The sequence below is a fragment of the Salvia splendens genome, chromosome 12 (assembly GCF_004379255.2).
Source record: "Salvia splendens isolate huo1 chromosome 12, SspV2, whole genome shotgun sequence".
Taxonomy (NCBI): domain Eukaryota; kingdom Viridiplantae; phylum Streptophyta; class Magnoliopsida; order Lamiales; family Lamiaceae; genus Salvia; species Salvia splendens.
Window position 1 is genome coordinate 1747189 of NC_056043.1, and position 27072 is coordinate 1774260.

At 41.3% G+C, this 27072-nt stretch overlaps 1 protein-coding gene and 1 pseudogene across 1 annotated transcript; one reads left to right on the forward strand and one right to left on the reverse strand.

Moving 5' to 3' along the window:
* The first annotated feature begins 9941 nt into the window (after nt 1-9941).
* LOC121759341 lies at nt 9942-13320 on the forward strand (annotated as a pseudogene).
* Nucleotides 13321-13465: 145 nt separating this feature from the next.
* LOC121757026 (phosphoenolpyruvate carboxylase 2-like) lies at nt 13466-21038 on the reverse strand. The gene is made up of 11 exons (XM_042152490.1): nt 20698-21038; nt 19252-19643; nt 19095-19179; nt 18809-19031; nt 18599-18702; nt 18441-18528; nt 18207-18361; nt 17517-18076; nt 14587-15031; nt 14121-14507; nt 13466-13995 (listed from the first exon to the last, which is right to left on the reverse strand). The coding sequence occupies exons 1-11, from the start codon at nt 20860-20862 to the stop codon at nt 13693-13695; spliced, it is 2907 nt and encodes a 968-aa protein (XP_042008424.1). The 5' UTR covers nt 20863-21038; the 3' UTR covers nt 13466-13692.
* Between the last annotated feature and the right edge of the window lie 6034 nt (nt 21039-27072).

Genomic DNA, 27072 nt, shown 5'->3' on the forward strand with positions numbered 1-27072 from the left:
TCCAGACCCTACGGTGGCAGCGCTGTCCTCTCAGTTGGTGCAACTCACTGCGATGATGTTACGGACGTCCTCCGTAACGAGGCCGGATGGCTAACTTCTCGGAGAGATAAGGTGATCGAACCTTCGACGTGCTCGAAGGAAAGGCCACGATTTGCGGTTCCACGGACGTTCTCCGTTGGGCAGCAAATATGGAACGATAATATTCTTGTTGCTCAAGACAAGTTTAGGGAAAATATGTAATTCATTGATTGATTGAATGATAACAAGCTCTGCTATTTATAATACTAGAATACTACTACCCTAACTTAATGAACAAGAAACAAATATCTAAACAAATATGGGAAAGATATGGTGAATCACAATTAACTAAATAGAATAATATCCTATGAATATTCCCTAATAATATGTAGAGGATGATCGTATCAACTCCCCCACGGTTGAAATTCACCTTGTCCTCAAGGTGGAAACCACGAAGCAACAAAGAGAGTTAAAAGAAGAAGCATTGGTGATTTATCTCCTCCCGGATCAAATGTGCCTGGTCGCTGGAGTTGAGCAAATGCGGATCCGTTTCCTACCTCCTCCTTTATCTCTAACTCCCATTGTGTGCGATTAAGAAGATCACCACTTTTGACATCATCAAACACCACGTCAAATGTAAATTTCCTCCAATCAACGACATCTGTCATCTCCAATTCCTGATGTGGTGGAACAATAAAATCACCAATCTTCTCATCATATACCCCGACGAGCACTTGCCGAGGCATATTGTCGGTTTTGACGTTCACGACCTTTTCCAGGGACTCGTCGTTTGGAACATCAAGATTAGCGCCCCCGTTGTGAGCGGGGTTGTTGGAAACATCTTCAACTAGATTTTCGTCATCAATATTATCCTCAAATACGCAATTCAACCGGACGAGAAGGGCGGCTTGCTCCAATCTATAAATACGCAATTTCTCGTTGTAATCACTTACGGCAGCTGGTTGGGCCGGGCAAGGCGAACGAACCTTGAGACTGGAAATATTGGGAAGACCATGTTGCTTCCCTGAATCAATAAACTTGCTGGACTGTTGAGGCCGGTGCGTGGAGCCAGATCGTGGCGGGGCGACAGTAGGCAACGGTTCTGTGCGGTTATCCAACGATCGGTTGCACCGTGGTGGCTGGTATGTAGGCTGCGTGTACAGCACTTCCGGCGGGTGGTAAGTCGGTTGCCATTGCTGATATCCTGCGTGGAAGGTCCCCTGGCGGCGATAGTCGGGTGGGTCCCAACACGAGGGCTGATGGAGCTGCTCGGCGTGGCCGTTTTGAGGCTGCTGGTGTCGCCACGGATAGTGTTCAGAACTCTGGCTTTGACGGTTGTTTCCACGATCGTGCCAGCCCCCTTGATCCCAATTGTTATCAATGATTCGAGGTTGGGGTTGGTCATGAAAGCGCCCCCGATACCTCCTGTTAGGAATTTGTGGAGGATCTTGTCCATCCGAGAACAGGAGCGACGGTGGTTCTCGCCATGGTTGTCTTGCGCGGCAATGTTGGTCTCCATCGTTGGCCGTGAAATCATGTAGCCAATAAGGCGGCTCCCATGTACCTGCTCGGTGGATCTTCCCGCCCCTGTACCTGTCCGGCGGGTAGGGCGGCCGACTGTGGGCCAGATAGTTGTGGTGGGTTCGCTGCGCGTACGGCGGTGCTGGAGTCAGAAGTGGGGGTGGCCGGTCGTTCGCGTTCATACGCGACTCCAATTTGTCCACCCGTCGATCCATACTGTCGAGGCGTGCATTTAATTTATCAAACCCTAATGTGATTGGGTCGACCGAAGCCTTCCCCGATTGGTCGGGACGACGCGGCGGGCCTATATGCAGCGCCGGCGTTGCTTCCCTCGTCGGCCGTTCCGACGTAGATGGGCCATGGTATGTTGACGTCATGAGTACGGGATGAAAGCACCAGTTGTTACGGACGTCCTCCGTAACGAGGCCGGATGGCTAACTTCTCGGAGAGATAAGGTGATCGAACCTTCGACGTGCTCGAAGGAAAGGCCACGATTTGCGGTTCCACGGACGTTCTCCGTTGGGCAGCAAATATGGAACGATAATATTCTTGTTGCTCAAGACAAGTTTAGGGAAAATATGTAATTCATTGATTGATTGAATGATAACAAGCTCTGCTATTTATAATACTAGAATACTACTACCCTAACTTAATGAACAAGAAACAAATATCTAAACAAATATGGGAAAGATATGGTGAATCACAATTAACTAAATAGAATAATATCCTATGAATATTCCCTAATAATATGTAGAGGATGATCGTATCAGATGATCAGCGAATTGACGAAGCGAATGGAGGGACAGAATTTCGGGCCAGCGACACATCAACCCTAACCCGCCCACAACCAGCGCCGCCTTTCTCCACGCTGTTTTCGACGCAGCCGTCGATTACCATGCCGATGTTTAGTTACTCTCCGGCTCCGTTATCAACCATCCACACCATGAACCACAGCTTTCCGCCGTTCTCCGAGGGGTTTCCGCAGACCCTGGGATCGACGCCACCGACATCCCTTCATTACTTTGGGCTTGGGGCCTCGAGCAGTACGTTACCGACGGCAACTAGACTTCCACATGCTTCTGTGCTGCCATGGCAGTAGCATAACCCGGATCATGGCCGTTTGGACCGGAATCGGTTGACTCAACCCCCTATTGTGAGCACATCATCTTGTTGGGGCCCACCAAAGCACAATATTCCTTCAGGAGTTTTTCCTTCGGATCATAAACAGCCCAAGTTCAAGATGGATCCACCAAGGTTTGACGGCACGGAGGTAAATAACTGGATTCGAGGAGTGCAATTTTATTTTGATCACGTCGGTACACCCGAGGTACAGTGCTTACACTATGTAGTAATGTTTTTTGAGCCAAATGTGGCAGATTGGATCTGGAATTATTGCGCAAGCCACGAATTTGTGACTTGGTTTGAATTCTTGGATGATGTGCGTCGGCGTTTTGACCCGCAATGCTACGTGAGCCACGTTGGCCTGCTCAAGAAGCTGCAGCAGACTGGCACTGTTTCTGATTACCAATTGGCCTTCGAAAAATTACAGACTAAGGTTGTTGGCGTCCCTGATCACGTGCTACTTGATTTGTATGTCGCTGGTTTGAAACAACCGATCCAGGACGAGGTCCTCCTTCATCGCCCGACTTCCTTGGCCCCGGCCTTCGCTCTGGCAACATAGTTAGCGTCCTGCAGACCAGATTGGGTACAGCCTCAACCCACTTATTCTCGCCGCCAGTGGCAGCCACGGGACAATCGACCACCTGGTCCGGGTAGCCAGGCATCGCCGGCCCCGGTTTCTAGGCTAGCTCTGCCAGCCCCGCGTCAGCACGAGCCCTCGGCCACACCAATCATACGACTCTCGGCTGCTGATAAGGCCGAACGTCGGAAGCAAGGCATCTGTTTCTTCTGTCTCGAGAAATGGGCAGTAGGGCATGTCTGCAAACACAGATTCCTAGCACACATGGGCGTGCCGGAGGATGAGGACGACCCGAATGATTATCCAGAGGACCCCCCGCCGGACGAGATAATTAATGCAGATTTATCCCATTTGTTAACTATTGGGGGCCATCGTCAGTCCAAGTCGCTTATGCTTTCAGGTGTGATCGAATCCGAGCCCGTGTCAGTTTTGGTGGATACAGGAAGCTCTCACGATTTCCTACATCCCCGGATCGCCGAGAAGCTACGCCTACCACTGACCGCGGTGAGACCGTTTCGAGTATATGTTGGTAATGGTGAATCCTTGGTATGCTCTCACATGTGTAATGGTGAATCCTTGCAGGATACGCCGTTCTTGATTGAATTGCACGTCCTTCCGGTGCATGGCCCGGATGTCATTCTGGGTATGGAGTGGTTAGAGTCCTTGGGTCGGGTTACCACCGATTTCATCACAAAGTCCATGGAGTTTATCCGTGATGATAAGCTTATCGTTTTGTCTGGTGCTAATCGGCCACCCTCACAGGTTTCACTAACTTGTTTTGCTTCGTTGGTATCACACGCCTCACTCTTCGAGCTATACGAGTTGATCCCGATGGACCCGGCTCCGTGTGCTAGCTCGACGACTGCCCATATTGAGTTTCCCGCAGACCTACCGGCCGCCACCAGTACCATCCTTGCCAAGCATGCGGCGGTCTTTCAGGCACCCATTGGACTTCCCCCAGTCCGCCAGTTTGATCATCGGATACACCTCCTCCCCAACTCGAAACCAGTGAACGTGCGCCCTTACAGATACCCATACTTTCAGAAGAATGAGATAGAGAGACAGGTTAAGGAGATGCTTGAGCAGGGCGTTATTCAACGCAGTCAGAGCCCGTTTTCCTCACCTGTCTTATTGGTGCGCAAGAAGGACGACACATTTCGATTATTCATCGACTACAGAGCATTGAACAAAGCCACAGTTCCGGATCATTTTCCAATTCCGATGGCAGACGAGCTGTTTGATGAGTTGGGCGAGGCTCGTTTCTTCACGAAATTGGATCTCCGTTCGGGATACCATCAGATTCGGATGCACGACGCGGACACATATAAGACGACATTCCGCACACATGATGGACACTTTGAGTTTCTGGTTATGCCATTCGGTCTGACGAACACCCCGTCAACCTTTCAATCGGCTATGAATTGCATTTTCCAGCCCCTCTTGCGGAAATCGGTAATTGTTTTCTTTGATGATATTTTGGTTTATAGTCCGACCTTGGAATCCCACGCAGATCACCTCAGCCAGGTCCTGTCAATTTTGGAGTTGCACTGTTTCTTCGTGAAATTATCTAAGCGCTCCTTCTGCAGCACGACGATTGATTATTTGGGGCACTTAATCACCAAGGGCCAGCTCATGACCGACCCGCAAAGATTGACGCAATGCTTGCGTGGCCCACACCGGCAACCGTGAAGCAGCTCCGGGGATTTCTTGGCCTCACGGGTTATTACCGCCGCTTTATTGCCCACTATGCGGTAATTGCAGCGCCCCTCACCGATCTACTTAAGAAGGACTCTTTTGGTTGGTCCACGACGGCGAGTAAGAGTTTTGAGGACTTGAAACGTGCAATGACTGCGGCGCCGGTTCTCCGCCTGCCGGATTTTTCCAAGACGTTTTATTTGGAGACGGATGCGTCTGATTTTGGTATTGGAGCCGTCCTCATGCAAGATGGCCACCCTTTGGCTTTTTTCAGCAAGAAGTTAGGTCCCAGACGCCGGAGTGCCTCTACTTACCACAAGGAACTTTATGCTATCGTTGAGGCCGTGGCAATATTTATTGTGTCGTGAATTTGTCATCCGGAGTGATCAGAAAAGCTTGCGGGGAGCTTCTACAACAAGTCATTCAAACTCCGGAACAACACATCTATGTCCGAAAATTGATGGGATATAAGTTCTCGATCGAATACAAACCCGGGACAGCCAACCGTGTGGCTGACGCTCTGTCGCGTAGGGATGAGGATGTGGACGCCAATGCGGCGTTGTTGACTGCTTTCGCCCAGCCAATTCCGGATATTATGAATTTATTGAAGGAGGAGACTGCGGTGGTACCAGAATTGTGCCTCTTACGCAGACAGATTGAGGATGGGACTGCGGACCCCAAGTACTCGATGGTGGATGGCCTAATATATTGGGGACGTCGGATTGTAGTAAGCAAGGATTCTCCTCTACGCGAGGCATTACTATATGAACATCATAGTACACCGCAGGCTGGTCACCCGAGGTTCGAGAGAACGCTCCGCCGCTTAAACGCCTTTTTCCATTGGCCGCATATGAGGCGCGATGTAAAAGCCTTTGTGGCATCTTGCCTTACCTTCCAAACGACGAAGTATTCTACGCAGAAGCCGGTCGGGGTCCTAAAGTCTTTACCTATTCCAACCGCAGGTTTGGGAGGACATATCGATGGATTTCATAGTGGGGTTACCTCTTTCGAAAGGTTACACAACTATAATGGTAGTGGTCGATCGCCTATCGAAATATGCTCATTTCGCCCCGCTTCCAGCCCGATTTGATGCCCTGCGAGTAGCCCGTTTATTTGTGGAGACGGTTGTCAAACATCATAGTTTTCCTAAAACGCTAGTGTCGGATCGTGACCCTATTTTTTTGGGAGCTATATGGAAGGATATGCTCCGCCTCAGTGGTACAAAGCTTCACTTTTCGACCGCGTATCACCCTCAGTCCGATGGACAAACCGAGATCAGAAACAGGGGCTTGGTGCAGTATTTAAGCTCCTTTGCCGCGGATCGACCGTCGAAGTGGGCAAAGTTCCTCCCTTGGGCGGAATTGGCACTTAATTGTTTCCACAATGAGAGCATTGGCACTTCTCCGTTTCGAGCACTTTACGGGCGTGAACCCGGCTCTCGTCGCGGTAAAACCATCAGCAGGAAGGATTCGCGAGGAACCGGCAGTGGCGGAGCTGATTTCACAGCGTTCGGCGCTGTTGGTGGACTTAAGGAAGAGTTTGGAGCGGGCTCAGCAACGGATGCGCGATACAGTGAATAAGCATAGGCGGGACGTGCAGTTCGATATTGGTGATAAGGTTCTTCTTAAGTTGCAGCAATACAGACAACACTCTGTGGCGAAACCTCTGTCCGCTAAACTTAGTCATCGATACTATGGGTCGTTCGTCATCACCGAGCGGATTGGTCAGGTCGCCTATCGCCTGCAGTTACCGCCGGGTTCGAAGATTCATGATGTGTTCCATGTTAGTTTACTTCGCCCTTATGTTGAAGGCAGTTCGTCGGAGGATTTTGCAACTCTGCCACGGGAGTTTGTGGGGGGTCGTTTGGTGGTCTGCCCGGTGGAGGTTCTGGACAGCCGTATGGCTTTGAAGGATGGCAGCCCGGTGGACCAGGTTCTGGTTAAATGGTCAGACGAGGATGGCTCGGTTGCGACATGGGAGCCGCGAGGGGTGATCGCTCGCCATTTTCCATCAGTCCTTGTGGACAAGGAGCTTCTTATCCGGGGAGGGGTTGATACGGATATCACACGAGAGCAATCTGCGACGCCTCCGGAGGCGTCAGAGGACTCTTCAGAGGGCAATCGAGGAGGAGCTCGAGGCAATCGAAGAAGCCGGAGTGGTTCAAGAATTATGTTTCACGCTAGTTATAGTAATTTGGGCTTTTGTTAGTTTTATTATTTTCATTGGAATATTTAAATTAGAACTTTTTGGGTCGAGCATATTATAAGCTCCGTTTCGGGTTTTCTTGTTGGTTCTTTCCCGGAATGATCGAGTCGAACCATAGGGTCCTTAGAATTATAAATAGGAATTCTGTGCATTGAAACATCATCACTCAATACAACAGAACTTTTCCTAAATTTTGTTTTTTTTCTTCCGCATGTTTCTCGTCCAAACCCTAGTTGGACGAAACCCTAGGCTGCTCGACGGGAGGCTCTCGCGAACGAACCTATCAGTTCTCCGGCGATCCCTCATCGCCACCACAGATACGATCATCATCGTATCATAGTCACTAAAATTAAACCACCTATATCGCCACATCCATAAATTAACCACAACCCAACATCATCCACAAACACTCAACAATGCAACATTAACACAAACACGAAACAAAGTATCTACTTCGGCCCCAGACAAACTTCCCCTCGACAAATCACCAATCTGTCCTCGCTCGCGCGTGGAGAGGTTTCACTGCAATGTATGTAAAAAGAGAGCAGTTGGGACTCGGGCACACTGTCGATATGTAAACATCTGGATTTTTTACAAAGTTAAACGGAGATTTGGAGGGGATCTCACCTTATTAGCAACTGCATCTTCGCGTCCAACCTTAGACGTAGCATCCAGCTTTTGTGCTTCGTCTGCAAACAAAGGATAAAAGATTACATACTTTGTAGAATTTTATGTCTATGCACATTAAAACATAACAAAAGCTAAAATATTTGGTTTTCACTATTTCTAATGAGTATGAATTAGTTACCTGCATCCTCGGGAATGTCAGAGAGGTCCACAGTGTGAGGTTGTCACGAAGCAGTTGGAGAATTAAGGTGCTATCCTTGTATGAATTCTTCGTTCAGAGATAGCTTTATCAAACGCCTGCTTTGCAAGATGGCATGCCCTGGAACATATAGTTAAGAAAGTCGATATTGATTTGAAGTAACTGAATATTATTTTTGAATCAACACTCAACAGTACTGATCAGAAAACGAACCTTTCGGGGAATTCAGAATTTCTTTTAAATTAATTCACTTTAACTTTTTAAATAATTACTTGAATAATGTATAGATTAAACTTTATAATGAAAAAATTACTATAGTTCACTTTAATATTTTTAGTAAAAAAATGTCGCTTTAATTTACGTTAGATATAATTCACTTAAATTTTAATTAGAGGGAACATCTTTTTTTGTCCACAAACTTTGCCAAAATATCATTTTAGGTCCATGAACTTTGAAAAAATATCATTTGAGGTCCACCAACTATATATTAATATCATTTGAAGTACATTTTTACTATTTTCAAGTTTTTTTTGATGAAAATACCCTCAATACCTTAAAGTGTATATATTTTTAATAAATATATCATATACTCATATTTTTTTTAAATATCTTTACATTATATTTTTGACAAATTTTCTAAATATAATTTGACCTTAAATATTATCACTTAATTTTGTGACATGCAAGTAAAATTGCTTCTTCAATTTTTTATATTAATATTTTTAAAAATTGAATAAAGAACTTTTCTTTAATAATAAAAATTGAATAAAGATCTTTTCTTGCATGTCACAAAATTAAATGATAATATTGAAGGTTAAATTATATTTAGAAAATTTGTCAAAAATATATTATAAATATATTTATAAAAAAATATGAGTATATGATAAATTTATTAAAAATATACACCCTTTAAGGTATTGAGGGAATTTTTGTCCAAAAAAACTTGGAAATAGTAAAAAGTACTTCAAATGATATTAACTCATAGTTGGTGGACCTTAAATGATATTTTCAAAGTTCACAGACCTAAAATGATACTTTGGTAAAGTTCGTGGACCAAAAAAGATGTTCCCTCTTTTAATTATTATATTTAAAAAATATTTTCACTATATTATATTTTAATTAACGTAATTAAAATATTTATTTTTCACATAGTAACATTTAAATATTTAAGTATCATTTTTTAAATAAAAAATTACTAGTATAATTCACTATAATATTTTTTCTTTTCAAATTTAAAAAATTTAAGTAAAATTTTTAAGTAAAAATAAATCCCTCAAAAAAATTTCTATAATTCACTTTAATATTTATATAAAAAAATGTTACTATTAAATATAATTTTTTCTTCGCATACATTCAAATTAAGTTGTATAATAAATAATATTTAATTTTAAAAATAAATAAAGCATAATTAAAATATTTTGTTTCTTATTTAAAATTTTGAAATTATAAAGCATAATATTATTTAAATGAAAGTATAATTGAATTTATAAAAGAAAATGGTGATGGAAGAAAAAATGAAAAAAATTAAAAGGAGAGTAGAAAGGTCCAAAATGCCCCAAAACTTTAAATATTTACATTAGTGGTGCCTAGGGTTACTTCAGTCTTATCGTACCAAAAATGATATAAAATTTTTTAGGGACCATTGGTGCATTTTTCGACAATATTAAAAACTATTAGTGTAGTTCACTCTATAATAAAATGTGAGTGAGAATAAGTTAGTGGAATGTGGAATTTACTACTAAAAATGATAAAAAGTAAAATGTGACAAATTTTGTGGGATGATCGGAAATGAAAAAAATGTGACAAAATTTAATGGAAGGATGGAGTATATAAACTAATTTCAGAAAATAGCCTTTTCACAGAGACAAAATATCTCCCACAGCTGTAAAAGCTGAAAAAATACTGAAAATTTTCACAATTCATAAAAAAATCACTTATATTTAATGAAAATGAAATGAACAACAAAGCAGTCTCCAATCCAAAAACACCACAACCCTCTCTTCCTCTGATATTTCCCTCTCTCCCCAATCCCCAAACTGAGAATCAATGGCGGCAGTTCATTGCTGCCTCTCAGTGACCTCCGCCGCCGTTCCCAGCTCCCAAGACTCGCCATCCCCGCCGCCGACCAAGATCATTCTGCCGAACAAGAAGCCGGAGAAGTGGTCCACCGGGGTGGCTCCGGGGGAGTACGGCGGCCCTCCCACCACCACCAAGCTCAGAAAGTACTGGGGCGGAGAGCAGGACCCTCTCGCCTCCGATGATTACTTGTGGAATAAGGATTTCATGGATCGCATGAAGAAGCTCATTCAGGATCCTGAGGATGTATCGAAAGACTCTACCTTTACATCTGTAAAGGTTTAATTTTGCCATTTTTCTGTGTTTTTGATTTCTGGTTAATGTTGGATTGTTTTCAGTTTGTTTGATTCTCTGCAATTTGGGTGATTTCTAGCGATTATTGGGATTGATAGAGAGAGAGAGAGTGGCGCAAGATTGTATCTTTGGATAGTAGTGAACTCATCTTGTTTGTTTGATGTTGGATTGATTATCGGCAATTTAAGTGATTATCCCTAATAGTTTTTGGGATTGAGAGAGTGAGGAGTTTGTATATTTAGATAGTAGGCCATTCCTAATGTGTGTGTGTGTGTTTTGCGTGTGAGAGAGGCACAAGATTGAATCTTTAGATAGTAGTGAAGAGAGGCACAAGATTGAATCTTTAGATAGTAGTGAAGAGAGGCACAAGCTTGAATCTTTAGATTGTAGTGAACTCATCTTGTTTGTTTGATCATTGATGTTGGATTAATTATCGGCAATTTGAGTGATCCCTAGATATTCTTGGGGTTGAGAGAGAAAAAAGCACAAGTTTGTGTTTTTAGATAGTAGGCCATTCCTAATGTGTGTGTGTGTGTGTGAGAGAGAGAGAGAAAGAGGGGCACAAGATTGAATCTTTAGATAGTAGTGAACTAATTGTGTATGTACTGTTCGTTTTATATTGGATTCATTATCTGCAAATTGAGTGATCCTTATGGATTCTTGGGTTGAGAGAGAGGCATAAGTTTGTATATTTAGATTGTAGGGGAATCCTAATGTGTGTATGTGTGTGTGAGAGAAATAGAGTTGCACAAGATTGTATCTTTAGATTGTACTGAACTCATCGGATATGTTATTGTTTGTTTGATGGCTCGATTGAATGAAAGAACTCTCTTTTTTGTGCCGTTTTTCCTTTTCAACTCTTGTAATGTTAACAGTGTGCTAGTTTTAGTGTTTAAGTTTAACAGGTTATGTATTGATGCAGTTTGGATCTCTTTGTCAATAGGAGCCTTCTGTGGATTCATTAGCGTTGTATTCTTATTCTTTTCTGTTGGTTTGATGTTCGATTAATTATCTGCAGTTTTTGTGATCCGTACCGGTTCTTGAGGTTTGAGAAAGAGGGAGAGAGAGGCAGGCGATATTTAGATAGTAGGGGATTCCTAATGTGTGTGTGTGTGAGAGAGAGAGAGAGAGGCGCAAGATTGCATCTTCATATAGCAGTGAACTCATCATGTTTGTTATTTTTCGTTTGGTGGTTCTCAATTTAATGAAGGATCTCTCTTTTGTTTTATCCCTTTTTAACCCACATTTTGATTGTAATGTTCATAGTGCTGGTTTTGGTATATACGTTTAAATCAATGCTTTGTGTTATTCTTGTTCGGTGTATGTCTTGATGTCGTTTGGGTCTCTTTCTTAATAGGAGGAGCCTTCTGGATTTCTTAGCTTGAATAGAGTCATGAGCTTGGACAAGTATGCCGATACCGTTTTCTACAAATCTTTTTTTTTTCGGGCGAAGAATGTTTCTGCTTTTATCGTATAACAATTCTGTGATCTAACTATGCAGTATGGAAGTTGACTTGAGCAAAGAACTAGCAGCTCCTTCTGCATCCGTAGTGGAAGAGCAAGTCGAGGAGCAAGTATTATTCCGACTTTTCTTGGCTTTTGTATCTTGTAGTCTCGTATTTTTTGCTCTCTTACCCGTCTCATTGAAATGATATTCAGACTGTCAGGACTGCCGGTAGGAAATGGAGACCAGCTCCAACACGTCGTGAGCTAGACAAGTGGACAGAGCTGCCAAGGCTGCAAGCGGAGGCAGTGTAAGTTCTTATATGCGTAAAAGTATGTGCTTTCGATAGATATAAGACACATATTCCTTTTCTTTTTATACAGGATGTCATGTTGCGGGAATCAAGGCGCGCAAGAGGGGATCCCGTGGTTTTGGCTGCTCAGTCGAAGGAACAATATTATAAGGTGCTTAACTATAAAATAAACGATGTTCTTCTGTATTCTTCATTTCCAGCACTTTGAATTTTATATTTTGCGAATCTTTTTTCTTCAGTTGAAAAACAAATTGCAAGTGCTCACGGTGGGAATCGGTGGCGTTGGCTTGATTTCAGCTTATTTCACATATTCTCCAGAAATTGCAGCAAGGTATCTAAAACGCTGTCGTGTAGGCGTTTCTTAAAGTTTTCTTTAATATCCTATTGCTTATACCCGCGTCTCATTAACAAATGTTTTATTCTCTTGCATCTATTTTATGATTATTGCATTACGAACTATTTCAGCTATGGTGATGGCTGGCTCGGTGCTTTGGTGTACATGCGAATGCTCGGTAATAGTATTGATTCCATGGCCGATGGAGCAAGAGGGGTTATCCAGTATGTTTTCTGTCTTTTCTCTTGAGCATTAAAAGTTCTTAGATGGTTTTGGCCTTATAATGCGTATGTGCCATTGTCGTTGCTCGTGCATTTGCTGCTACTTGATCTTCATTTGAACATTATCGTTGCAGGGGAGCAATGGCGCAGCCGAGGCTGTTGGTTCCCGTAGTCTTGGTGATGGTATTCAATCGATGGAACGGGTAAGGCCTTTTTACTCCCCGGCTTCGTTGCTTCTCCCAACTTTTAGCGTATCTCATATTGTTTCGTCCACAGGATTTTAGTGCCCGAGTATGGTTTCATGCCCCTTGATTTGATCCCGATGCTGGTCGGGTTTTTCACGTACAAGATCGCCACTTTTATGCAGGCGATAGAGGAGGCGGTGAACGTCGCTGCCGGAAAATCCGAAGCTTGATTCAACCTACCTATATGTAGATAGTGATGAGAATTCTTGAGTATGGGAATTGGGAAATAATCTTTAGTTCCCTACATTATTGTAAATGAGATGATATTGTAATATTTGTTGCAGAAGTAATGCTTCATCTTATATTTCACTTAGATATAGACTTAGAAATTAGAAAGATTTGTACAAATTATAAAACCGTATAATGTAGGAGTACTAAAATGGTAGTTATGCCTATATACTATAATGCCATCTTTTTTATTTTTTAAAATACCAATTTTTTTTTATATAATATGCCAATTTTCAATACCGTTATTGCACTAAAATGTTGGTATGTTGTATTGAAATTAGATATATTGTACTTTACTTTTACGGTATTATCGAATTTCAGTACAACATAACGAATTCTTATTTCATATCATTAATACTAGAATCTTTATTTAATTTGTTTTAATTTTTATCTAAAGCTTCAACATAGAAGTAAATATTTCTGAAATTACACAAGTTGATGACATAAAAACACCAACTACTATTAACACTACACTTATTTATTTTCTTCAAGATTTCTTTCACAGGAGGATGCATAAATAGTTCCTCCAAATAAAGCTCTCAAGTCTTCCCAAAAGTGGCCACAGCCACTCGACTAGCCGGTGTTTTGCAGCCCGGCCGCGATACCCTTCATGGTGAGGATGAGCGTGTCCTCCAGTCCCGGGGCGTACTCGCTCGTGGGGTTGAGCTTCACCAGCTCATCGGCCGGTTTGCTCGCGTCCATCTCCATGATCTCCTTCGAAAGATGCGGCCCCACCTTCACGCTGTAGGTGGGGTCGCGGATGCGCCTCAACGTGTATATCTGGCACACGTTGAGGACCGTGATGTACGGGTCTCGGAGCCTCAGCCTCTGCCTCAGGTACGGGTCTCCCTCCAGAATCTCCTTGTGTCCAGCAACCTGAAACCCGACCACGAGTCAGTAATTGCTCGTCTCTCCAAACGTCGTTCTCGTTCGCAGAAAGTAAGAATCGAGAATGTTGCAATCATACTCGAGAACTGAATGTACGTCTCACATGATCTCACCTGAAGGATCATGTCCTGAGTCGCTTGGTAGTTCGCGCGCAGCTGCTCTCCGAACGGCCACAGATCCTCGGAGACGAGGAGCTTGTCGCAGAGAGCGCCGATCTTGGGGTCGCCCTTGGCGAAGACCATCTCGATCAAGTCGATCGTGACTCTGAAGAACGGCCACCCGTTGTACATGTCTCGGAGCATCTGCAGATTCTTGATGTCTTTGTGGATCGCCTCTTTCATCGCGGCCCCAAAACCGAGCCAGACTGGGAGATGGAACCGCGTCTGAGTCCACGCGAATATCCACGGGATCGCCCTGAGTGACTCTATGCCACCGCTCGGTTTTCTCTTAGACGGACGGCTCCCAATGTTCATCCGGCCGTACTCCAGCTCTGGTGTCGCCTAACAACGGAAGCAACAAGACACGAAGATTAAATGCAAGTCACGGATAAGAGAAAGCGACTATCCACAACATACTTACGAGGCGAAAGTATTCAACAAATCGAGGCTCTTGGAAGACGAAAGAGCGGTATTCTTTTGTGGCAATCACGGCCATCTCGTCCATGAGCGCGCGCCATTCGGGCTTTGGAGCAACCGGGGGGTTCATTCCGTGCTCGAGCGTAGCAGCAGTGAATCTCTGGAGCGTTCTGAAGCATAAGTGCTCCTCTCCGAACGACTGCTCGATGACTTCTCCCTGAACCGTGACACGGAGCGAGCCGTGGATGGTGTCGGGCGGCTGAGACAATATGGCAAGGTGAGTCGGCCCACCTCCTCGTCCGACAGTCCCTCCTCGGCCGTGGAACATCGTGAGCTTCACTCCGAATTCCTTCGCCACCTTGATGAGCTCCTCCTGAGCCTTATAAAGTTGCCACGCCGCGGAAAGCCGGCCAGCGTCCTTCCCCGAATCCGAGTATCCAATCATGATCCTCTCGCGGTACCAATCAATGGAGAAGAGACGAGCAACGGCCGGGGGAGCGGCCTCGAGATCGGCCAATTTCTCGAACAGTGGACTTGGTCTCGAACTTGTATGGTTTTGGTGCTACAACAGAAGAACCTATTGAAGCTTGAGTAACAGACACCGGAGCCACAAGAGTGTTTGATTGTGCTTGTGGAGCTTGAGAACCCATATGTGAAATGAAATTTGATTTGTAGCAACTCCCGTGGAAGTAGGAGGAACCATGTATCCACCAGCTGGGGCTGCATCTTTCGAATTCCTCTTCCAGCGGCAGCTCGCGCTCTTTCAGCTTGGCCGACGGAGGTCCCGTAACAACTCCACGTCGAATTCTCCCCTGAATCATCACACCAACCCAGCTGCACCTCCTCCAAAGTCGCTCCATTACGCCAAACCGTTCGGCGGTCCAAGATCCGCACCAGCCGCGCTTCCGGCTTCTCCCGTGCGAACAATGCCTGAAGCTCCGTTTGAACCCAACTAACGTTCTCCACAAACGGCTTCAATAGATCCACATGGAACACATTATGGACACGACTACCGTCCGGCAACTGCAAACGATGAGCCACCTGGCCAATTCTCTCCAACACCTCGAAAAGCCCATAAAAGCGTCGCGATAATTTCGACGACAGAGGTTTCGCCACCGAATGTTGCCTGTATTGCTGCAGCTTGAGTAACACCTTGTCCCCTACACTGAACTCCACGTCGCAATGATGCTTATTCATCGACTTTCGCATCCGCTGCTGCGCTTTCTCCAAGTTCCGGTGAAGTAACACAATTGTTTCCCCTTACTGCCGTATCAAAGATGCCACATCTGGAGGCGTCGAAGCCGAAGGGGGCACGACGATCAAGGGCGGGGGCTCTCGTCCGTACAGAGCCTCGAATGGCGAAGTCTCTAACCCCTCATGATGGAAACAGTTCAAGGCCAGCTCCGCCCATGGCAAAAAATTCGACCATCTGGTCGGTCTATCTGCAGTAAAGGCTCGCAAGTATTGCCCTAAGCCTCGATTCCTGACCTCTGTTTGTCCGTCCGTTTGGAGATGATAAGCTGTTGAAAAATGAGGTTTAGTACCACTTAAACGAAGCATCTCCTCACATACATCATTCAAGAAAACCGGATCCATGTCTGACACCAACGTCTTGGGTAAACCATGCTGTTTCACTACCGTCTCAATGAACAAGTTCGCAATCTTCAAAGCATTGTAGCGAACTGGCTACAAGGCGAAATGAGCATACTTCGATAGGCGATCCACGACGACCATGACACACATGTGACCTCGAGATGGTGGGAGGCCAGTGATGAAGTCCATCGATACATCCTCCCACACCTACGAAGGAATAGGAAGCGGTTGTAACAGCCCCGTCGGTTTCTGAGTGGAATACTTGATTGTCTGGCACTCATAACATGATTCAACAAATTTTCTAACATCCTTACGCATCCCTTTCCAATAGAACGAGGCCGCCAACCTCCTAAATGTTCTATCCACTCCCGGGTGGCCCGCTACAGGCGACAAATGATGCGCATGTAGGAGCGCCGATTTAGCCTCGGAATCCCTGCTCACATAAATTCGACGGTTAAAGTATAGCAAACAGTCCACTAAAAAATAACCGGATCCGCATTCGCGTGCTGCAGGGCAGCCATCAGCGCCTACCCTACCTCCTCCTCCGGGACCGCCGGATAGTCTGGCACCTCCACCGCCACCGTTGACCCGCCGTCAGCCACGGAAACAGGCTCCGTCCGGCACCTCCACATCTCGTCTGGACAAGGCATCTGCCACCTTGTTGGAAGCTCCAGTCTTGTACTCAATGCGAAATTTGTAGCCCATCAACTTCCGAGCATATAATTGCTGATCTGGAGTCTGAACTATTGTTGTAACAACTCCTTAAGGCTCTTCTGGTCACTGCAAATGACGAACTCCCTGCCCAGTAAATATTGACGCCATTTCTGCACCGCCTCGACAATGGCATACAACTCCAATTTTATGGTACGTTGACGAGATCTGTCATTTCGACCCCAATTTTTTACTAAAGAACGCCAGGGAGTGTCCTTCCTGGAGTAAAACTGCCCCGATTCCGAAATTCGAAGCGCCTGTCTCCAAATAAAAAGTGTGATCAAAATCTAGAAGGTGAAGGACCGGGGCAGAAGGCGCCTGCTTCAAGGCTAAGAAATTATCTGTCGCCGCTACAGTCCACACCAAACTGTCCTTCTTTAATAACTCCGTCAACAGGACAGCGATGGAAGCACAGTTTCGATAAACCGACGGTAGTACCCGGTGAGCCCCAGAAAGCCACGCAACTGTTTTACCGCCGTCGGAACCGGCCACACCACCATTGCTTCAATCTTAGCCGGGTCTGCCTTCAATTTTCCCTCCGAAATTAGGTGACCCAAATACTCCACCGTAGAGCACGCAAATGTGCACTTAGACAGCTTTACAAAAAAGTGAAGAGTCTTGAGGATAGACAAGACCTCTTGCTTCCCGTTGATCCTCTCGCGGTACCAATCAATGGAGAAGAGACGAGCAACGGCCGCGGGAGCGGCCTCGAGATCGGCCAATTTCTCGAACAGGGGAACCACTCTCAGAGGGGTCTTGACGTGGCACTCGCGTTGCAAAAGCTCCACGGCCAGCACGTCAGATGGGGAAGTCGCCATCGAGATGATGTAGGCGCCAAAGTTGTCGGAGGGGAGCTCGGCAATGACTTGGAACGTGTCGAGGACGGCGGCAATCTCCTCTGTTTTCGGAAGGTCCGGGCCGAACAACGGACGCTTGCCACTAAGTTCGGATAGAAGCCACTCCTGGCGGTGCTCCTCGGGCCACTCCTTGTAGGATCCGATTTCGAGGTGCCTCGTGATAGCATCGAGAACATCGGTGTGCCTGTCCGACTCCTGCCTGATGTCAAGCCTCACGAGAGAGAGCCCAAACGTCGAAACTTGTCTTAGGAAATCGAGAAGGCTCCCGTCAGCAATCGGACGATCCCCGCAAGCACAAAGTGATCGGTAGCACAACTCTAGAGGCTCCAGAAACTGAAGATCAAACATATGATTTAGTTTTAGTGAAATTATTGATAAAAAACACAAAATTAATATAACTAGAAACATTATTACAAATTTATTTTCAAGAACAATAAAATGAAGGTGTTCTAGATGAGCAAACCTCTTCGGTATTGGTGAATGTTAGCTCGACGGGGATATCGGAGACTCCACTCGCAAGTAACTGGCGAGCACGTTCGCGCGTGTGATAGAGCTTGTCCCTCACGTCCCCGAGAATAACACGGTAAGGCTCATTCGAGGGAACTTGCTTCCAAAACTCTGGTGGAAAGAATGCACATTGCAATATGAATGAGAACACAAGACTTTTGAGTTTTTATTGAGCAAACGAGACACATACCGATGTAATGTTTAGCTTCCCTCTTGGAAGAACCATGAAGTTCTTCTGCACGCACACGAAGTTCATCGCTGCAGCGCCACATTGAAAGCTGCGGACGAGAGCGCCATTTAGAAATTCGGAGATTTTAAGTCGAAAATTTTTTAAGGCCAATTTCTCACCTCAAACATGAGATCTTCTATCTGTGAGAAGTATAAATTAGCAGCCATCATCCTTGCCAATAAACATACATCTCTTGTAACTTCGGGAGTCACCCGAGGATTGCCTACAATCACATCGCGCGCATGATCTAAGCTTCGACACATAACGTTTTTAAAAAATTCGATAGAGCAGAACCTAGGCGATTAGCTATAACAAGAAAGTGACAATACCATCGCGATCTCCACCCATCCAGGAAGAGAATTGAATGAGAGGGGCGTTGTAAGGAACACGCTCGTTGATTCCAATATTCTTCAGAGCAGTGTCAACGCGTCGCAGAAACTTTGGCACTCCCTTCCATATGGTCTCGTGGAAGTAACTCATTCCAGCCCTCATCTCGTCTTGAGGAGTCGGGGGGTTTCTTCTGATCTCATCAGTACGAAACGCAGCTTGTATCTGAACAAACGAACATGTTAAAAAGGTTTAAGACTCGGATGTCAAGGAATCGGATTAACTTACCTCTCTCTGCAATGCCTCATCGAGCTCCTGCTTATCATCCGGAGTGATATCCTTTGCGTTTAGCTGAGTCAAGCAGTTACGAATCCTGTGAAAAATCGAACATTAACAACAGATGCAATTCCACTCCATCTATATTCTAGCAAGATGTACGACAAACCTTGCGTGTTTCTGAAGCAAAGATCTCCGAACAGACTGAGTCGGATGAGCGGTTAGCACCAAGTCCACGGTTTGATTCTTCAAAGCCTCAAAGACTTCTTCGGGCGTCTTGTTCAACTGTCCCACCAGCCTCTTCAGCGTCTCCTCGATGTTGGATTCGGTCGTGGCAGAGGCCTCATCCGAGAAGTCGTTCTTCTTCAGTTTAATCCTGCGTCTGTAAGCGATCTGGACCTCCTCAGCAAGGTTGGCTAAGTTGAGCATGTGGGAGAATGACTTTGCAACGACAATGGAGTCCCCTGCATCTAAACTCGTGAGGACTCGCCCGAGCTCCTCCAGTTTCTGAGGGTCGCGATTGCCTTCATACTCAGCAGAGATCTCGTAACAGTCTTGAACCTGGTTGAACATATCAATACAAAATAATACATGTTTCAGCAAACATCACACGAACTTTCCCACATTCCATATCGTCTACTTGGACTAATAATCGCTACATCACGAGGGCTAATTGAGAAGGCGGTAAGCTCACATAACTCGAACAGATCAAAAACAAGAACATCAGCAATGTAGCAACAAGCAACTGGATTATCTAAGAAGGCCTCTCCAAATTAAAAAAGTTCATCATTTTTCAACCTTTGCCAAAAATGTATTTTCACCGTATCAATCACCTTGTATCGAAGCGAAAAACTACACTATCCAACGAGCAATTCTACATGGACTAATCCTTTAGATCATCTGTGAAAACATGAATATTCAACAATTTCTCAAATCCAAAACATAAACAAACGAAAATTCTCAGAAATATGCATCAACACAGCATAAAACTCCAAGAAAACAAGACATGTCTCTCAATTAGTGAAAATTACCATCAGATAACAACATATCAACCCAACTCCACAATCAAGAATAGACAAAACCAGCAAAACCCAAAATCCAAAATCCAAAAAATTGTATGAAAAATCAAATCTTTATACCGTTTCTGTAATTTCCTCTATATATTCAACAAGTTATCAAAGTCAACACATAAACAATGTCAAATTCTCAGAAGTTAAACAGCAATTCAAACTGATTTCCAGTAACAACAAACTTCTCCATAATTCACCACAATTTGGAAGAAAAATATGCATCAACACAGTATAGAACTCCAAGAAAACATGAAATGTCACTCAATTAGTGAGAATTGGAATCAGCTAATAACATATCTAACCCAACTTCACAATCAAGAACACAAAACCACCAAAAAACTACTTCATCTAAGAAGAGATATTCGCATAAAATTGGTGATCACACAAATTCTAAGAAGCTAAAGCAATTTAAAATCTGATTTCCACTACTAAACTTCTCTATAACTAACACATCCAACCCATCTTCACAATCAAGAACAGACCAAAACCAGCAAAACCCAACACCCAAAATCCAAAAAATTGTAAGAAAAATCAAATCTTTATACCGTTTCTCTGATTTCCTCTCCATGCAAGTCTTGGAGAATATCAAGAAACCGGTCCAACAACAGAGCATCATACTCCACCAGCTTATCATCCTCTGAAACCTTCCCTGGCGCCAGCAGCCTCAGCTGTGCATCAATTGAAGCCATTTTCTCTATCTTCCTACTCATCTTTCTCCCTCTTTTTATAGCCTCCCACCAAAAAAGATTCACTTTTTCTTGTTTCTTCCCTTCAATTCAAGCCTCTCACCAGAAAAGATTCACTTTTTCTTGTTTCTTAACTTCAATTCAAGGCTGAAGCTGCAAAAAGGGGCACGGGATTTTTGAGAGAGGGAGAGAAAGGATGGTTTGAAGGTGCAGAGATCTTCTGGTTTTATAGGCAAAATTTTCTTGATAGCTCAGTTCAGTAAAAAAATTCGTTCTTTTCAGCTTATATTTGACAATTTTTTTATTAATTGATGGTTAATTTACATAAATATTGCATTCAATTTCATGAGAAATTATTGTTTAAACAGTATATTGGTGGTTTTATATTCGCAAGTATATTCTGATACTGAATCTACAGTGGGAAATTGAGAAGAAGTGTCCAATTAGGAATATGCCTTTGGATTTTCCGCAGATGAAGGAGTAGATTAGTTTTATTTATTTATGTATATTTTTAAACTATAATTATAACATAAAATTACTAAAGTACAGAGTTATCGGGTATTTTTGTACTTTTTTGTTTTAAATATAATTTTTTTAACATTATTTTATTTAATTAGTTAAATTTGAGGAATAATTTTGACCTATATATAACTAATTCATCTCTCTCTTTTTTTTTAATTCCATTTTATATAAATTGATATCAAGAATTTACGATAAAAAATATAATTATTATAAATTAGTTAAACTGAGTCTTATTTATAGTAGTACTATTATGATTTTAAAAGAACTTTATTTAGAAATTTATGAAATATGTTTTGAATTCCAGCGTAAATTTTTGCAGTATGAAAAATGATGAATTGTAATTTTTGATCATGTGTAAAATTGTGGATAAGTTTGAGGATTGATTTTTGATCTCACATAGGAATATGCGATGATTAAAATGTTTGTCAAATAAGATAAAAGTTGACACCACTAGCAATAAATAGGTGATTAGGTTAGATCGATATGGAGTAATATATTTGTTTTAATCGCTACTTAAAAAAATATATAAAAAAAGTTTAATGTATTATAATTTGTGTCTTTTTCTTGACAAAAAAATATCCTTTATCATTATATAGCATGCTAGATTGCTAGTTAGTGACAAATGAAACTCAACAAATTACATGTGGGGTCTCGATTATTAAATATTAATGATTGCTAAAAATGTAATTATCTATCGTATTCATCTTACACAAATATATTTAAGAAAGCGATAAAAATGTGGTTAAATAGCTACTTTTTCCATGCCACGTACTTCACTTTAAAAGAGAGTATCGCATGATGTGTGACTAAGCAAATATTTATTGCAGCTATTTATTTTCGTGACTTTCGGATTCTTCTAGATCATTCATCACAAAAATAGAATTCGCTGGATCACTTTAATTAATAAAATAACTTTACTCCTCAAATAATTTTCTGTCATTTTATAAAGAATTCTTATCGAATCTTAACCACTATCCATAATTCATCGATTTTATTTATGAGTGTTTATTTATCGGATTATGTTAAGATGACAATCCTTTTTAAAGTGACAACGTACCACCAATCTCGTGCTGTCACGTGGCACGTTATCCAGCAATATTAGAGGCATATCCAGCAATATTCATTTAGTATGCGTTTACTGATTGCATGATAGTAATAGGTGGATTGCTGTGTAGATTGTTGAGTATTGCTTTATAAGCATAGAATGTTTTAGTTGCGGTATATATATAGACAGATTGCTTTTTTATACCGTTATTTTGTTGTATAGCAAATACAACAATACTCGGCACTACACACAACAATACACGTAGTACTATCATGCAATCTGTAGAAATCCATCTAAAACGCTTACTATGATATTGCTGGATACGCCCCTAATATTATTAGATAGCGTGTCACATGGCAGCACGAGGTTGGTGGTACGTTGTTGGTGGTATGTTGTCACTCTAACTATGGTGGCACCCTAATGCTCCCTTTATTTATATTTATATTTACAGTTATAGAGGCAAATGCAGGATCTATGTATATGGGGAGGGAATCACATGATGTTTCATGCTAAAGTAGTTGGCAATTAAAAAATTAGATACGTTAGAATTTTTCATATGCAGTCAATTTCAATAATTAATTTATAATTAGTAATGTTGTCATTTGTCATACCATTACCGAAAAGGAAAACTTAATAAAAAGAAATAGTCTACTTTTGATTAGTAATACCATGACATATGTATCAGTGGAGACTCATGTCCTCCAATTTGTAATCTTCACTCTAATTATGCCAAAATTTAATTCATACTATTATTAATCTTTGTATAATATAATTTATGATTATTATGAAAGTAAATACTATTCCTCTTAAATACTGGTCCTGATTATTCATTTAGTCAATACATAGGGATCAAACTAATTTGTAATTTAATTCGGATGATTTTCTACCTACTCTCATCATTCTCCCCACATGAAATGTCTGACTTCGTCACTGCTTAGCTACGCAATAAAGAAAATTTTTAGACTGAAATTAAGTGGAGTTGGGAATAAAGATTGATGAAGAAGAATTTGTCTTTGTAATATCTTGAGAGGTCAATTCTCCCATTTAGCCCTTTAAATACTTTAACATCTCTAGCTTGAAGAGGCAAACAAAAATGGAAATTTGCTTCTTTTTTGCAAGAATCGACATAAAAATAAATAAAAAGGGGTTATGCTAATGTACTTCTTGTTTCATTTAGATACGTGTGATGTAAAAAATTCGATATGAGAAAAATAAAGAATAATTAAAAGAGGCTGAGGAATTGTCGTTATCAATAATGAGGATCCGTATAGATTACCTTGTCAAAAAGGTACGACAAAGAATCGTTTTTCCATTTTCTTTTGCAAGATTGCTTTAGTTATAATCACCCTAACAATTGTATATATTTTCAATATAGAAAATTTCTCACAACAAAAATTTAGGAGAAATTGTATTCGTTTCGTTCTTAAAAGTTTGTCACTTATTTTCATTTTTGTCGGTCCCCAAATATTTGTCATCTTTCACTTTTACTATTTTTAGTAGTGGATTTTAAATTTCATTAACTCATTTTCACTCATATTTTATTGTAAAACTAATATATAAAAATAAGACCAACATTTTACTAACTTTTTGAACTCATTTTCTATTAAATTTCTTAAAACTCATGTCATGTCAAATGGTGACAAATTATTAGGGACGAAGAGGGTATTTCGTGATTTTTTATATAATTTTAATGTTGAGGGATATAGACAAGTCCTCGAGCTCCAGTTCTTTTGAGATTAGTCTATTCTACTATTTAATTAGATAGATTGATGGAATTTGGTCGGCCACGTCCAAAAAAGAATATAAGGATACAGTCCAAAAAAGAATATAATTAAGGACTTAATGGTATACAAATAAAAAGGAATAAGCATAAAATAGTACAAGAATCTAAATGCAAAACTTTAGTGTTTTTGGAGTAAGACCACTAGTAGTACATTATTACCCAAATATAGGGAACTCAACAAATAATCGGCACCATCCTCACACATATTATATAATAGGGTAAATTTGCCTGAAACACAATTAAGTTTGGTCGATTTCTTGTCAATCCATAGCTAAGAAAATGATCGATTATACCATAACTTCATATTTTTCAATTAGCCCATAATCGCATATTTGGAGATATTATATACAATACTCCCCCCGTCCCCAAAAATTCGTCACCATTTGACCCGGCACGTGTTTTAAGAAATGTAATACAAAGTGAGTTGAAAAAGTTAGTGCCATGTGAGTCCTACTTTTATATATTAGTTTTAAAATAAAATGTGATTGAGAATGAGTTAGTGCAATGTGGGATCCATTATAAAAAATGAATGGAGACCTCTTCTCAAGTTTCCCACAAGAGATAACAATAGAGATCCTAAGAAGAGTCTCGCTTAGAAGCGTTATGAGGTGCAAGCATGTTTGTAAATCGTGGCGCGATTTGATAGAAGGGGATGAGTTTATGGCGTCGTATACTATGCAACCGGGCTTGGTTTTCTCAGATAAAAACACGTGCATAGTGTGTGATGAGGCCGACAAGCCTCTTTTCCGATTCGACGTGCCTACTCCTCACAATAAAAATTCGTGTATAATTGGTTCAGCTAATGGTTTGCTTTTGGTTCAGGATAGGTGCTATGATACTCTTTTTATATTCGATCCAGTTATCTCTTATTATAGAGAGCTTGATCCTCTGCTTCAACGAGGCAGATGGTTTTTTGGAATTGGAGTCAGCAAATTAAGCGAACAATGGAAGATTTTATATATTAATCAACATGGATCATATATGTATATACTCATATAGGAAGAGGAGGGGATACTTATGGATTACTCCCTCCGTTCCCAAAAAATATGCACTTTAGGTTGGGCACGAGTTTTAATACAAAATTGGTAAACTAAGAGAGGTAGAGAGAAAAATAATTAAAGATATTGTTAGTGGGAAATGGGTCCCACCTCATAGAGGGAAAAAATTTTCAAAATTAAAAAGTGCATATTCTTGTGGGACGGACTAAAAAGGAAAAAAAATGTATATTCTTGTGGGACAGATGCAATATTATTTATTCATTGTATATTTTTGTTAGTTCCAATATTACACCAAACTATATATCCATTAACTTTTATAGATGAATATAATTACAAGTAATCATCAAACATAATCCCTTTGTTACTTTTCTTGATCTTATGGGAGTGGATAGTCAAATGCCCTTCATAGTTTTTTTGAAAAATAATAAAATATTTGTGAGTCTTGTATAAGATACTAAGAAAATATTACAAATACTCCCTCCTTCCATGATTAATTTGCATGAACTGACTCGACTCGAGTTTTAAAAATATAGTGAAAAGTGGGGTGATAACGGAAAGTAGGTTCTAATTTTATATACTATTAGTTTTATAATGGTCCATTACGGACAAAAAAAGGAAAGTTATTCCAATTAATCATGGACATGGGAGTATGTCATTAGATATGAACTCGAATATCTGACTCATTAGGCGAATTCTTGAACAATTAGACGCTCTTACACAACCTCCTTTTCGTGCAGGATCTGCCTGGTTTACGGATTGTGGTTGCTATCCAACCGCAAATTTAGAGGCTTGGCTTCTCACACCACCATTATCACGCTATGCATATTTCATGCCATTTTTGCACTTGCATACTATATTTCTGCTGTTGCCATACATTATGAAGGTGATTAAGCTAAGCCTTTTTATTTTTTCACTTTGTTGCTTATTTTTTGTAGCTGATTTTTTTCTAATCCAACCAAAAAAGGGAAATAAGGCTCAGGTGATCCATGTTTACTATTAGGAAGATTGCTGAAAAATCATGAATTTTAGTCAATTATGCAATTCTAAAAAATAACCAATTATATATCATAACTATAATATTTTTTTCAATTGTCTTATTGATATGAATTTGACCAAAATTTTATATTCCCCCGTCCCATAAAAATATGGGCAATATGAAAAGAGGAGTGGTTCAGTTCAGAACTATCTTGAAATGAGAACTTTGAGAATTATCAATTGGTAACGTTGGCAACTGATATTAGTTGATGACACAAAACATATGAGTTGGAGAACCTAATATGTTTTGTACTGCCAACTGATATATTTTGTGCTAGCAACTGATAGTTCTCAACGATCTCATTTTAAGATAGTTTTGAAATGAACCATCTCCAGTGAGGAGATAATTATCCTTTTGAAATGCTAATTATGATTTTAATTTAATTAAAAAAACATAATAAATGAAAGTAATGAATTTTATATTTTAATAAACCAAAAAAATAATTTAATTAGATTTCATAAAATAATTAGATTTAATCGTCCGGGAGATCCCATTCTGTTGGATACTTATTCACCTGAAATTTTCCAATTCCTGGGAAATTATATAATGTTTGAAAATTAGTGATGTTGAAGATGATTGAAATGGAACATTGAAGTCTTCAACTGGTGCAAATTGATTGGAATAACAATTTTGGAGGAAAATTTCATTCAATGCGTAGCAAATAACATCAAATTCTTAAACTCTACATTGTTGAGTTTTCATAATTATTCTCATTACATTTTTTATATACTATCAAATACTTATGATGAAATAAATGTTTATGAGGGTGTCTATTTATTCAATAGTTGTTAGTCAACACCTAAAAAAAATTAATCAGGATAACATAAATATTACTTGCAAGTAGATGCTG